The 12,282-nt window shown below is 40.2% G+C and overlaps 2 protein-coding genes across 7 annotated transcripts in view; both read right to left on the bottom strand.

Moving 5' to 3' along the window:
• Positions 1–378: 378 nt before the first annotated feature.
• On the bottom strand, positions 379–1,014 carry LOC122757820. Its single transcript, XM_044011386.1, has one exon. It carries the CDS (start codon positions 1,012–1,014, stop codon positions 379–381), a length of 636 nt encoding a protein of 211 aa, XP_043867321.1.
• Positions 1,015–6,732: 5,718 nt separating this feature from the next.
• LOC6581186 overlaps positions 6,733–12,282 on the bottom strand; it is a 32,977-nt gene continuing 27,427 nt past the window's right edge. For 4 of the 6 annotated variants that reach the window (XM_044011343.1, XM_044011344.1, XM_044011341.1 and 1 more), the window contains 8 exons: positions 11,734–12,161; positions 11,078–11,669; positions 10,836–11,013; positions 10,560–10,753; positions 8,201–9,743; positions 7,902–8,138; positions 7,732–7,842; positions 6,733–7,603 (listed from right to left, as the gene is read on the bottom strand). In XM_044011343.1, the coding sequence (XP_043867278.1) occupies positions 7,283–7,603; positions 7,732–7,842; positions 7,902–8,138; positions 8,201–9,743; positions 10,560–10,753; positions 10,836–11,013; positions 11,078–11,669; positions 11,734–12,161 (3,604 nt within the window). In that variant the 3' untranslated portion in view covers positions 6,733–7,282. The remainder of the gene's footprint in view (positions 7,604–7,731; positions 7,843–7,901; positions 8,139–8,200; positions 9,744–10,559; positions 10,754–10,835; positions 11,014–11,077; positions 11,670–11,733; positions 12,162–12,282) is intronic. The other 2 variants (XM_032730553.2, XM_002006895.4) reach the window with 2 other exon arrangements.

The raw sequence follows: 12,282 nt of genomic DNA, 5'->3' as shown, positions 1-12,282 counted from the left end.
ACACTGTATCTGCTCTAAACAAGAGTTAATTGCATACTAAATTCAATGTACGCGAGCCGGCTGATTAAGCTGAGCCGCTGCGTGGGAGAAAGAGACAACGCAAGAGGGAGAGCGTGATATCCGTTACAAATTCTCTTAAATGCTAACATTCTATGAACTGCCGATCTTAATTACAATGAAGCGATTGTTGCTGAGCCCAACATCCTCCCTTGAAGACTTAGTCTTCAACAGAATCCTTAAGGGGCAGCAAGTACAGCTTATTTGTAGCTCTTCTAATCTCGCCAGCTTCAGTTTTTAGTACGGCTACCTGTGCAACGCCATCACCTCCGAGAAAAGGTCGATTATTCTGGCTAGTGGCCACTTAAGTCGAGGTAGATTCTAATCCTTCACAAGAACTATGTTGCCAACAGCCAAAACAGGTTTGGAGGTTCTCCATTTCGCTCGCTGATGTAACAATTTGAGATATTCGTCCCGCCAACGAGTCCAGAAAACCTGCTGCAGATAGCTTACGTGCTGCCAAGCATCCAAACGATTAAAATTGAGCCCTGTCAGGCTGGGCTCACTGAAGGATGAAGGAGGGCCACCGTTGAGGAAATGTGCAGGGGTCAATACGTCTATGTCTGATGGGTGCTCTGAAATCGAAACTAAAGGGCGTGAATTAACGACAGCAGCGATGTTGCAAACCAGTGTGCGAAGCTCATCGTAAGTTAGGACGGAGGGCCCAACACATCGGTAGATGTCTTCGCTGTCTTCACTGCAGCCTCCCACACCACCAAAGTGAGGCGATCGTGGAGGGATGAAATGCCATTCAATTGAGTCTGCCAAACAGAAATCCTTCACAGCCTTCTGGTGGGTGTCTGACAAAAATAGACGCTTCAACTCCTGAAACTGGTTGCATTTCACAGGCGCCTTGTTTCGTGCCGCAGGTTTATAAAAGAACGGTCCGCAAAAGTCGACTCCAGTCACTCCAAAGACCCGATAGCCGTCGGGTCGATCCTTGGGTAGATCTGCCATTATGTGCTCAACAAGTCGAGGCCTTGCACGAAAACGAATTACGCATCTCTGAATTACACTGGCTACAGTTTTTCTACCTCCAATTGGCCAATACTGGGACCGAACCAACGCTAGCACTGCTCGGGGACCAGCGTGCAAGTTTCGCTGATGGAAATGCATTATGATGGCTTTAGTTACTGGATGAAGTTTGGGCAAAATAATTGGATGGCGACTATCGAAGTTTAAAGTTGAGTTTTTGAGACGACCATCTACAGGTAGCAGCCCAATTTCATCAAGGAACGGTGACAGCGAGGCTAGACAGCTGGATGACGGAACCATTCCTTTATTTCGATGCGCCTTTATGTCGTCCGAAAGATGTGTTCGTTGAATCTTAACAGTATATGCGTGCCGTTCCGGATGTCTGCTAGGGTTACTCCTGGACCATGACTTTTTTTAATAAACTTTGATACGTATGCAAACGTACGCTGCAAGCGGCGGAAAGAATTCACAAACTTGCAGTCCATAGAGACATCATGGACTGAGTCCTTTACAAGAAGCAAAGTTCTTCGACGCTCAATTGAAGTTCTTTCTGGAAGTGCTGAGACTGGCCACTGAGATCTGGGCTTACAGAGGAAACCTGGACCGTTGAACCAAGCACCCCGAGATAATATATCCGCGGGATTCAGTGTTGTAGGTATATAGTGCCATTCCATTGCAGATGTGAGATCTTGTATCGTGGCGATGCGATTTGAAACAAAAACTTTAAATCGTCCGGGCTCGTCATTGATCCAGGAAAGCGCTACAGTAGAGTCAGACCAACAATGAAACTCGCCTGCAAAAATGCCTAAGCGAGCCACTTCATCCATTAGACGCGCAAGCAACTCTGCCCCGCATACTTCCAGCTTGGGAACCGTGAGCGTTTTCAGAGGCGCAACTCGAGACTTGGAACAAAGTAACCTGCTGATGGTATGCTGACCTCTGGATACAATATAAATACAGGCTCCGTATGCCTCGATGATGGCATCACAGAATGCATGGACTTCAACCTTCGATCCTGGTATTAATGATAGCCTGGGAAATGCACTACTAATACCATTGCTAAAGTTGCTGCAAATGTCTAGCCATGCAGTGTGACATGCAGACGGAAGACTCTCGTCCCAATCAAGTTTATGCCTTCAGAGTTTCTGCAAGAAAATTTTAGCCTTCGCTATTACTGGGCCGACCAGGCCGAGGGGATCGTAAAACCGAGCAATAGACGAGAGAACAGAGCGCCTGGAGGGATTAGAAGCTGAATTCAGGGCCAGATATGAGAAAAGAAGTTGATCAGATGCTGGATCCCATGCAAGGCCATCATTGAACCTAATGAGCGATTCCTTGTCGCAGTCTGTTACGCCGTCCAGTACCATGGCTTGAACACCACTTTCTCAATTTTAACTTTCCACATGCCAAGATTCCAGCTGTCTCTTGCATAACAAGTTTTGCTTCTTCCACTGCTTCCTCCACTAATCAAATCGTCAACATAGAAATCGCGAAGCAGTACGTCGGACCCGACTGGGAATACATTCCTTTCATCCATGGCGCGCACAGACAAGAATGACGCCGGTCATTCCGGCGTATCAAGCCTGAAAATTTCCAACTCATCATCTAGCGAATTCCTCCATAAAATGCATTGCAGATAGCTGTCCGGCTGAGGTACCTTCACGCAACGATAAATTTTGCAAATATCGCCGGTGAGTGCAACTGTATAAGATCTGAAGCGCAATAATATGTCGACCAATTTTGGCTGAATGACGGGACCTAACATTAGAATGTCATTCAACGAATGCCCAGTTGTGGTAGATGCTGATCCATCAAAGACGACGCGATGCTTGGTGGTTGTGCTATCTTCCTTCAGAACGCAGTGATGAGGAAGAAAATATCTGCATAGACGAAATGAATTTAGAGGAACGAGTGACATGTGACCAAGTTCAAGATACTCTTTCAGAAATGCTGAGTATTGAGACTTTATATGCGGCAAACGAATCAATTTCTTCTCCGAATCGAGAAACCTATGTCGCGCTTGCTCATAAGAATCTCTAAGAAGCCCGCAACTAAGCTTAATAGGCAGGCGTACTGTATATTGGCAACTAGCCAATCGATTGTAATGCCTCGCAAAATGCGCTTCGCAGTCTGAGTCTTCCTTGCCGATCCTTACAATGGAATCGCTGCAGTGCTCAACTTCCCAAAAGCGACGAACGAGACTGTCCAACTTGATATCAGCACAGGAGTCTGTAATCGGATCCGAAGGCAACCCAACCAAGACGAGTCTTCTGTAATAATGGAAGTCCAGGCATCAACTTGATTTGTTCCACACAGAGCAAATCATAAAACAGGCTAGCTCCGATAAGCAGATCTACTCGTTGCGGCCTATGGAAATCTGGATCTGCCAGTACAATCTTTTGCGGTATGCTCCAATTGCTCGTATTTATATTAGAACTGGGCTGCCTGCCAGTTATATTTGTTATGCTAGATGTATACTCAGATGCGTGAGCTTGAAGAGTGAGGCAAATGCATGGCAACATTGGAGTCGCCTACGCCGCATACAGATGCAACCGATTTTGTTCTCTCAAGCTGTAAGAGATTCGCAAATCTGGCTGTAATGAGATGTAGTTGAGTACTGTGGCCGGTTATGAGAAATGCTGATCTGCTGGTAGCAACCTTATTGCAAGAATTCATCGGCTTACTTGACGAATAGTTTGTTAGAGCAAATTTCATCGATTCCAAAGTACGGCAACGAAGCTCAAGAAACGAGGAGACTTCTTCATATCTGGGTATCTGAAGAGCCATCTCTGAGTTGTCCAGTTTCTCTTCCCATTTAGCTTGTGAGGCCTCATCAAGCTTCTGTAGCAGTATCTGAGCAATCATGGCACTGGCTATCTGCTCTATTGTGCCCAGACTACTGAGCGCACGCATATGGACATTGAAGCTATGAGCTATCCGACGCTCACGCTGCTTGGTTATGGATCCATTTTCTACCCATTTGAGACCTAAGATCTTTATGATGTGGGCCTGGAAGATTAAACGTCGTTTATCATATCTCTGCTTCAATAAATTTATGGCAATTGTATAATTATCATTAGAAATTTCCAAAGAGCGAACCGTGTCCAACGCTGCGCCATCGAGGCAGGACCGGAGGTGCTGAAGTCTTGCCATATTGCTGATTTCTGGCTGGTTTTCAATGATTGTCGAAAACGTTGAGTAGAAATCAGCCCAATTAGCATATCCACCGCTGAACGTAGACAGCTTTAATGGCGGCAACGCAGGTGTGGACTGCATTCTGGGAGCGGATGCGTGAGGAGGGTCACTTGGACGACAAAACGTGGACCTATGATGCACTTGAGCAGTACGACTTTGAACTTCGGACATTATTGTTGACTGCATGACCATTATTCAATCATCAAAGTCAGTGCGCAAATCGCTGGACATCTCAGTAAAATCGAGCTCCTCTAGACTTTCATAGACCTTGCTAAAGGAGTGGCTTAGCTTGTCGATGTGCTCCAGTAGAACATTTAAAATGCGGTCACTGTGATCGGCAAGAGCATCTGAATCGACCTTTCTTGTAGCTTTTTTACGCGTTCAAACACCGACTGTACCTTGAGCTTATAAAACCGCACGCGATCTTCGGGAGCAACTGTACTAGCATCTAAATTCGCCATGACGAGTACAGCACAAGAGTAACATGATAGAGTTCAAAGTTGTTGGTGCGAGCGCGATTACAAGAGTAATAGAAAATGTATGCTCTAGCGCAGACCCAAAACTTGGAATAAGTCTTATTTGTTGAGCACAGCACTTGCAACTTTGATAAACTGTCACAGAATTATATTATGGTACTCAAATAATATACGCTTATGAATTGTTGCACACCGGTACGATTATTATGGACGCGCTCGTATCGCAGCCGAGGCGAAAGAGTGCAATGTCAACAAAGAATAACGGCAAGCATGTAATTACATTGTGCTTATGCAAACTTAATCTTATAGATGGAAGCTATAGAACACAGTTCAAAAATTAGCTGATTCTTTATTAGCTTGTCATTTGCAGAAGTTTTCACATTTGCACTACTTTTATGAACGCCAGCGTATTGCAGACCGAACGAAAGAGTGTCTGGCGAATACGCAAAGTAACGGCACGCAACTAATTGCTATATACACTGCTTATGTTCACGGGTGTATGTATACATGTATATGATGCTGTCAATATATGCAAATAGGTAGAAAGAAAACGAAAGAGAATAACGTCGGGGTCACCAAATGTTGAGCTATCGAGATTTTTCGAATAGCTTTAAAGTATTAAACGATTGAATTTACTTAACGATTAGTTTATTAGTGATTATTAGAGTTTACAGAGTTTATGTGATAGATGCGAGCAAGCGACTAGGCTGTCGTGCTGTCCGCTACTATGTATGTAATAGTCGATCTAACACTGTATCTGCTCTAAACGAGAGTTAATTGCATGCTAAATTCAATGTACGCGAGCCGGCTGATTAAGCTGAGCCGCTGCGTGGGAGAAAGAGACAACGCAAAAGGGAGAGCGTGATCTCCGTTATAAATTCTCTTAAATGCTAACATTCTATGAACTACCGCTCTTAATTACAATGAAGCGATGATTGCTGAGCCCAACACTTAATATCACTATAAAATAAACTAAAAAAGTAACGATTTGCTAAAACCTTCTTAGCCAAGCCGCAATTATTCTGGGGAAAAGTATTATGGATGGACGATAGTTCCTTTGTGTATCATGGATAAAAAAAAAGCGATTTATAGCAGGTTGCCAAAGAATATTCGCAAAAAAAGAGTGCTATGTATGAACGGGTATAACATGGTGAAGGATCGGTAATGCTCTGGGGGCTCACATGTGTCAATAGCCTCTCCAATTTGATATTAATTAATGGAAAAATGAAGATGGATAATTATTTACGTGTCCTGAATGACCACTCATCGAATTCCGGTTACCGGCTCATTGGAAAATCATGTATACTGCAGCAGGACAATGATCCATGCCACAAGGTCTATATTATAACTGAATTTTCGGAGAATATTGAAGTCAATACATTAGATTGGCCACCTCAGAGTCCTGATCTCAATATTATAGAGAATGTGTGGGCTTATGCAAAAGTAAGTAGCTGTGGTTTGAGGACTTTGCCACGATTTTTCAATAGAAACATTACAAAATTTGGTTAAATCGATCCCTAGACGCTTGCAGATATTTAAGGTGGGCTTAATTCTTATTAATATTTTTGTTACTATCATCATTGTTAAGTTTTTGTCTCACTTTATTTAATAAATATTAATGTCAAAATACTTTTGTCCAGCCAAAGAATTACAATAGTTATAGAAAAATAATGAGTCATGTTATCAATGCAATATTTTGGTCACTTAAAGCCTAGTATGTTTACTCTCTCTGAAAAATATAATGGGTACCGTTACTTCTCTCACCACGCAGAAAAATGCGGTTCAAGTTTTTGCAATGTTTTGTCAAAATACTTTTGTCCTCCATTGTATGCACGTATATGCATATAAACCCACAGCAACTACGTACGTTCATATAAATTAATACGTGCGTACCCACATTGCTGCTCACAGCGCGTGGTATACACGGACCTAGGAAAACACATTTCAAGTCTCTTATATCTTCTGAGATCGACGCGTTCAAACATACGGACAGATGGACAGAGCTAAATCTAAAAATAAAAATTTACTGTTTTATTATTAATTTCATTTAATGCAGTGCGTGTATAAATTTATTGTACATTGTGCAATTTACATGAAGCCATTATTGTGTATTTCACATCAATTAAATACGCAATATTTCATATAAATAAAAGTTCATTGCATAATAACTAAGAATAAGCTGTTTTAAATTATTAAATGTCTCTAAATGGAATTTACATATGTATTTTAAATCAAACTTATTTCACCCTAAAGCCACTACAGGGTACATCTTAGTAAAGCAAAAATAACTACAAGTAGTTATGTCATATCATATTATAAGAATATGTAACACAAATGCTGCCAATTAAATTGGGCATTGGCCTTGAAAAAGAAGTAGGTGTGAATCCTAAAATTTGTGTGTTTAACACGAATATAAAAGACTTATGTATAAACCGATTTTTAAATATACTGTTGTAGAGCAGTTACATTAACGTAAGTCCACCGCATGCAGAAAAGCTCGCTAAAAAGATTTAAATAATGTATAGATATTTTTAAATAATAAACATTTGTTTCCAAACCAATTATTAAATCCAATTTACTTAGTTATATCCGTTTTTTTTTTCTTCGTCTTGCTCCTCAGTTTGAGTTTTAGATGGATGTAAGGGATCGTCTTGTTGCTCGTTGGAATTGCCCGGCAATCGCAGGTTGCGATCAATATTTTGTGTACTGCATGCAGGCTCTGTAATATTTGACTCCGTATGTAGTGGAAGATCTCGTGATTCCATATTATTGTCGTCGGTCGTTACAGACGGTAAAGGTGTTGCTGTCGGTGTTACGGATGTATTAGATATTGTGTCAATACTATCATCAAATTCTGAGTCAGCCGCCTGCAGAATGGTTAGAATATCGGTTGGAGTTTCCTTAAGAAAAAAAAAAAAAAAAAATTTATTTTATAGTTAGCTAAAAAAAAATAATAATATTATCAATATAAAGAATATTAATAAGACTAAAACTAATTCTTTATATTAAAGATGGGAAATTTCATTACCTTTACAACATCAACTCGCTGGCTTTCATGCATAGCACTTAAAAGTTCACGTAAGTGCTGATTTTCCTTACGCAAACGTTCACGCTCAATATCACGTTCATTTATTTTGGGCTGAAATAATATAATGTATTGTGATTCAAAAACTTTAAAAAATTAGGATTTATTTTTACCAATAATAGAGAAATTTGCTCATTCAACACATTTACGATGCTGCTAAGAACATGACATGGAACGCTTGGCTCTAATGAATTAGCGTGCTGAATGCGGTTTAGCCTACATAAGTTTCCTACTGGATTGGTGGACGATGTACTTGATCCTTTCTCATTATTAATTGGAGAGATTGGCTGAGCTATTCCTGACGAGCTCTTGATTATCGATTGAACAACATGAGCCTTATTAGATGCAGCCTAAAAAAATGGTAACAAACTATATAAAATTGAAAATATCGTATTATTTATATTGAACTAACCAAATCATCGTACACGTCATTTATATCATCGTGGACACTTCTGTCTGTAGATTCTATGCTTTGCAGCGCTTTAGCGGGAAAGCTCTCATCTATCTGTTGTCGGGCCTGACTTTTTTTGTTTTTTTCGGTTGGATTCACATCGGTATTCTCAGATAAAGCCATATTTTCCATTTGTCTTTCTTCCACTAATTTTTTAGCTTTAAGTGTTTCTGACTTAGTTACATTAAAGCGCAAACTTGAATGAATTTTGTCAGCACATTCTTCAGAGGGGAGGTCTACGTTAATGTCGCGATTTCGTTGAACTATATCAATATTGTTGCTTGATGAAGGTAAGTTCAAATTACATTCTGTAGCTGATCCAAAATTAAATGGAGGTAATGGAGTTGACGGATCTGGTGACTTTGTAAGAATCGCAGGCAAACGCAATTCATCAATTTCACAATATCCGTCATCATCTTCATGTATAGCAACCTCCTCTGCAACGCGCGTTTTATGTTTCGCTGTTTTATTTAACTGCGGTGTTTGCTGTTGAGCTTGTTGTGGTTTTTTTGGTTTCGGTAACGGTGGAGGAGATGTGTTCGCAAAATGTAATTCTTTTTCACGACAATGATCACATACAGCTGTCGATACGGCTGATATTTCCATCTCGGGTGACACATGCATGTAGTCATTTAATATTCCTGTTAACATCTGGACTTGATCGTAGGCAGCCAATGCGATATCAGCGCTGTCTTTGGGTGCTTCTGGCATCATAGCAATATCGACAATCTCATTAAAGTGCTCAACTGGCAAACGAAAAATATCACAAATAATTCTCTGCTTTTCTAGTAACCTCTCCCGAATAGAAGCATCTATCCGACGTAATCTCTCGCCTGGCGTCAAAACCGGTTCAGCGGTGTGAGCAGGATTTATACTAATTTGAATTGCTGTGGGTTCAACCAAGGGTGATTGCATAATTAATGTGCGTGTATTATTAGAATTATTCGAGCAGACAATGCTTGCACTATCTCGCTTTGACTGCCCTCCTACTAAGCCATAGATCATTCCACGATCTTCACTATTGGCCTCACGTGCTGATTGGGTGTGACGCAAATTTACGGAATTGATGTCTTGACTAGTCGTAGGGTAGTTACTGTTTGACTCTCCACAACTACGAGTGGACATGGTTCGATTTATTGGAGTAACTGGCTCATTTTGGCTGAGGCGTCGCTTGGCCATAATATTGTAGTAGCATTCACTATCTGTAGGCGATCTTTCGCCGCGACTTTTACTTTGCTGATCACTACTGTCACAGTTAATACTAGCTGTAGGCGTTGGTGACATAGTAGAGATTGGAAGCAGTGGTGCCAAAGGCGTTGTAGAAGAAATTGCGGTAGGGTTTATTGGTTGTGAACGGTCAGGTGGTTGGTCCATAGACTCCCTGGTGTGTATTTGTGATGTGGTGGGGATAACGGAATCATCGCCAGATGCATCTTGACTGTTGGAATTTTTAGCTCGGGGCTTATATTGATATGCAGCAGCATCAGATATGTGTTTAAACCAGCTGAATTTGATATAATATAATATATTTGTATTATTTTATAAACAGGTAAGTTGGATATTGATTATACACAATTTTATATATAAACAAGTAAAAAAAAGCTGTCGATTAGAATTGCTCGACTACGAGACCCCCTGAACCATTCGAGGTACTGATATTTCAATAAATCTTTACGTGTTTCTGCATACACAAGAGCCACTCACGCAAACCCATACTCACAGATACGCACGCATTTATACGTATGCGCTGCAGTATGGGCTTACTATGGAAACTTCATTGCTTGACAACGACTTCCTTCATGAAAGTTTTAGATTGTGATTGTTTTATTAAATTACGTACATTTTTTCCAAAGTACAAGTCTCTAGCCTTTGAAAAATTTAGTGGTGAGGGGTGGGGGTAAATTGTAACAAAAATCTAAATTCTGTAATATACATATGAATCTGCATTTGAAATTGGAGACTCTAGCTCCAAAGATGTAGGAGACATAACGTAATAAATAATTTTCGACAGTTTCTTTAATCGATAACAAAATAACTACAGAAGTTATAGATTTTTTTGAGAAAAGCTCAATATGCTCGTGATATACACAGACCTAAGAAACAAATCTAGCTCTTATATTTTCGGAGATCGACGCGTTCATACATACGGACGGATGGACAGAAAGACAAACGGCCCTTATCAAGAATATGTATATTTTCTGGGGTCTGCCACGCCTTCTTTTTACCTGTTACATTCTTGTAAAAAAAACAATATACCCCGATATCCCACTGAAAATGGGTTCAGGGCATACAAATTCGATTTGTATAATAAGAGACTTACGTTTTGCACTCAGAGCTGCTAGGAGCACGAAGCTCTAACATTTGTGATGTTTTTGTCTTAATTAAGAAAAACGAATTCTTATCTGCGGCTTCCTGACGCACTAATGTTTCTGAGTCAATATTCATTATAGGGCTTACAGGCTTGTTGCTGACTGCTAGGGGTGTATGAAGATTTTTCAGTAAATATTTATCATCCTAAAACAAATAATAGAAAAGTAAGTTCATGTTTCACGCATACTTTAGTAGTGACAAAAAATAATAATAGATAATACTTTACCTGCTTTGTAAGCAAAACTATCATATTTTCAAAGAGCAGCCCATGAAGCTGTATACTTGGATTCTTTTTCATCGTTAAGTTTCCATCGTGTACCAGACGGTGTTGTGTCAAATCTAGCTTCTTAAACTCATCTTTGTCATATGATGATTTATCTAATTTGCGTTGAATGTTTTGTAGCCTTAAAATATTAATAGTATTTATCGAGAAATTATATTTTATTTTAAGCGCTTAAATCAACTTACTTGTGAGCATCCTCAGCTGCTTTGACAGCTTTATTCACTTCAACAAGAATATTTTTTGATGACTCAACAGCTCGCTGTATAGCATCTGCTTCCGTGGTATTTTCGGGTTGTACTCGAATAGTAACCTTATAAAGATTCTCAAATAGAAGAGGATATTTTGTGAGCCGCTGTAATACCGTGGGCAACAGGTCCTTAAGCTCTAGTCGACGACACGCTTTATGTGACTCAGACTTTTTAAGCAACTTTTGCAACTGCTCATCCTTATTTCGCTTTTCTTTTAATGCTTCAAGTGCGATTTGCTGACGAGCACAAAACTGAGCAGCGTGATCACACAGCACTTCCCCAGATTTGCCGTCAAACATATCCGAAAGCAAATCACCAATATATTTTACAACGTGATTATGTTCAACGCGACGTTGTTTAAGTTTTTGTTCGAAGGCACCATGAATATCGCGCAAAGAAATAAGTGCGGGAGGAAATAATAACAGTAAATGATCATGAGAAAGCAATCCACTGTCGAAAAGAGGCAAAAAGAACAAGCGATCCAACAACCTGAGAGTGCGTACGTGATTGCGTTCCGTTTGATAAATTTCTGTGCAAAACAAAACAAAATTCAACTAAACTGCCAACATAGTATTCGGTTTATTTAAGTTTACCATTTATAATTTCCTGCCGCTTTTTTTCAGCATCCGTTAGCATGGCTAGCATCTCGACTGGAACTATCGAGCTCCAGTCAGCTTCATTTAAATCTTCATCATCACTTTCAAAATTCCATTGACGTTGCAGAGGTTGTCCGACATTCCAGAAATTTGTGTTACTGACACTACTGCTACTTCCTATGCTGCCTTGAAAAGAATCGTGCTGACTGTGTTGATTTCCTTGTTGTTGCACGAACTTATGCGGATGCTGATGAGAATTACCAACATTTGTATTGGTGTTGGTTCCAATGGTTGATAGGGCAGCACAACTCGTGACCTGTTCCATTGATGTGCCTGGACTATCAAAGCCACCACCTGATGACAGACTAGAGCTTGAGCTTCCTGTATTGTTTGCAGTCGACAGGCCCAGATCTCCTGGATCATCACTGTGAATTCCAGATTTTTTGTTTCATAATTTCAGGAAAAAAACATATATTTTTATTTATCACTTCAGAGAACTTACTTGTCATAATTAAGGTCAATCATATCTCTAAAACTTTTACTACG

The sequence above is a fragment of the Drosophila mojavensis genome, unplaced genomic scaffold (assembly GCF_018153725.1).
Source record: "Drosophila mojavensis isolate 15081-1352.22 unplaced genomic scaffold, ASM1815372v1 contig_82, whole genome shotgun sequence".
Taxonomy (NCBI): domain Eukaryota; kingdom Metazoa; phylum Arthropoda; class Insecta; order Diptera; family Drosophilidae; genus Drosophila; species Drosophila mojavensis.
Note: the sequence above shows the minus strand (reverse complement) of the source record. Positions and strands in the feature narration are given on the sequence as shown.

Bases quoted from the DNA above. Each gene is read 5' to 3' on its own strand.
- LOC122757820 (XM_044011386.1), bottom strand. From the start codon at position 1,014: ATGGCAGATCTACCCAAGGATCGACCCGACGGCTATCGGGTCTTTGGA.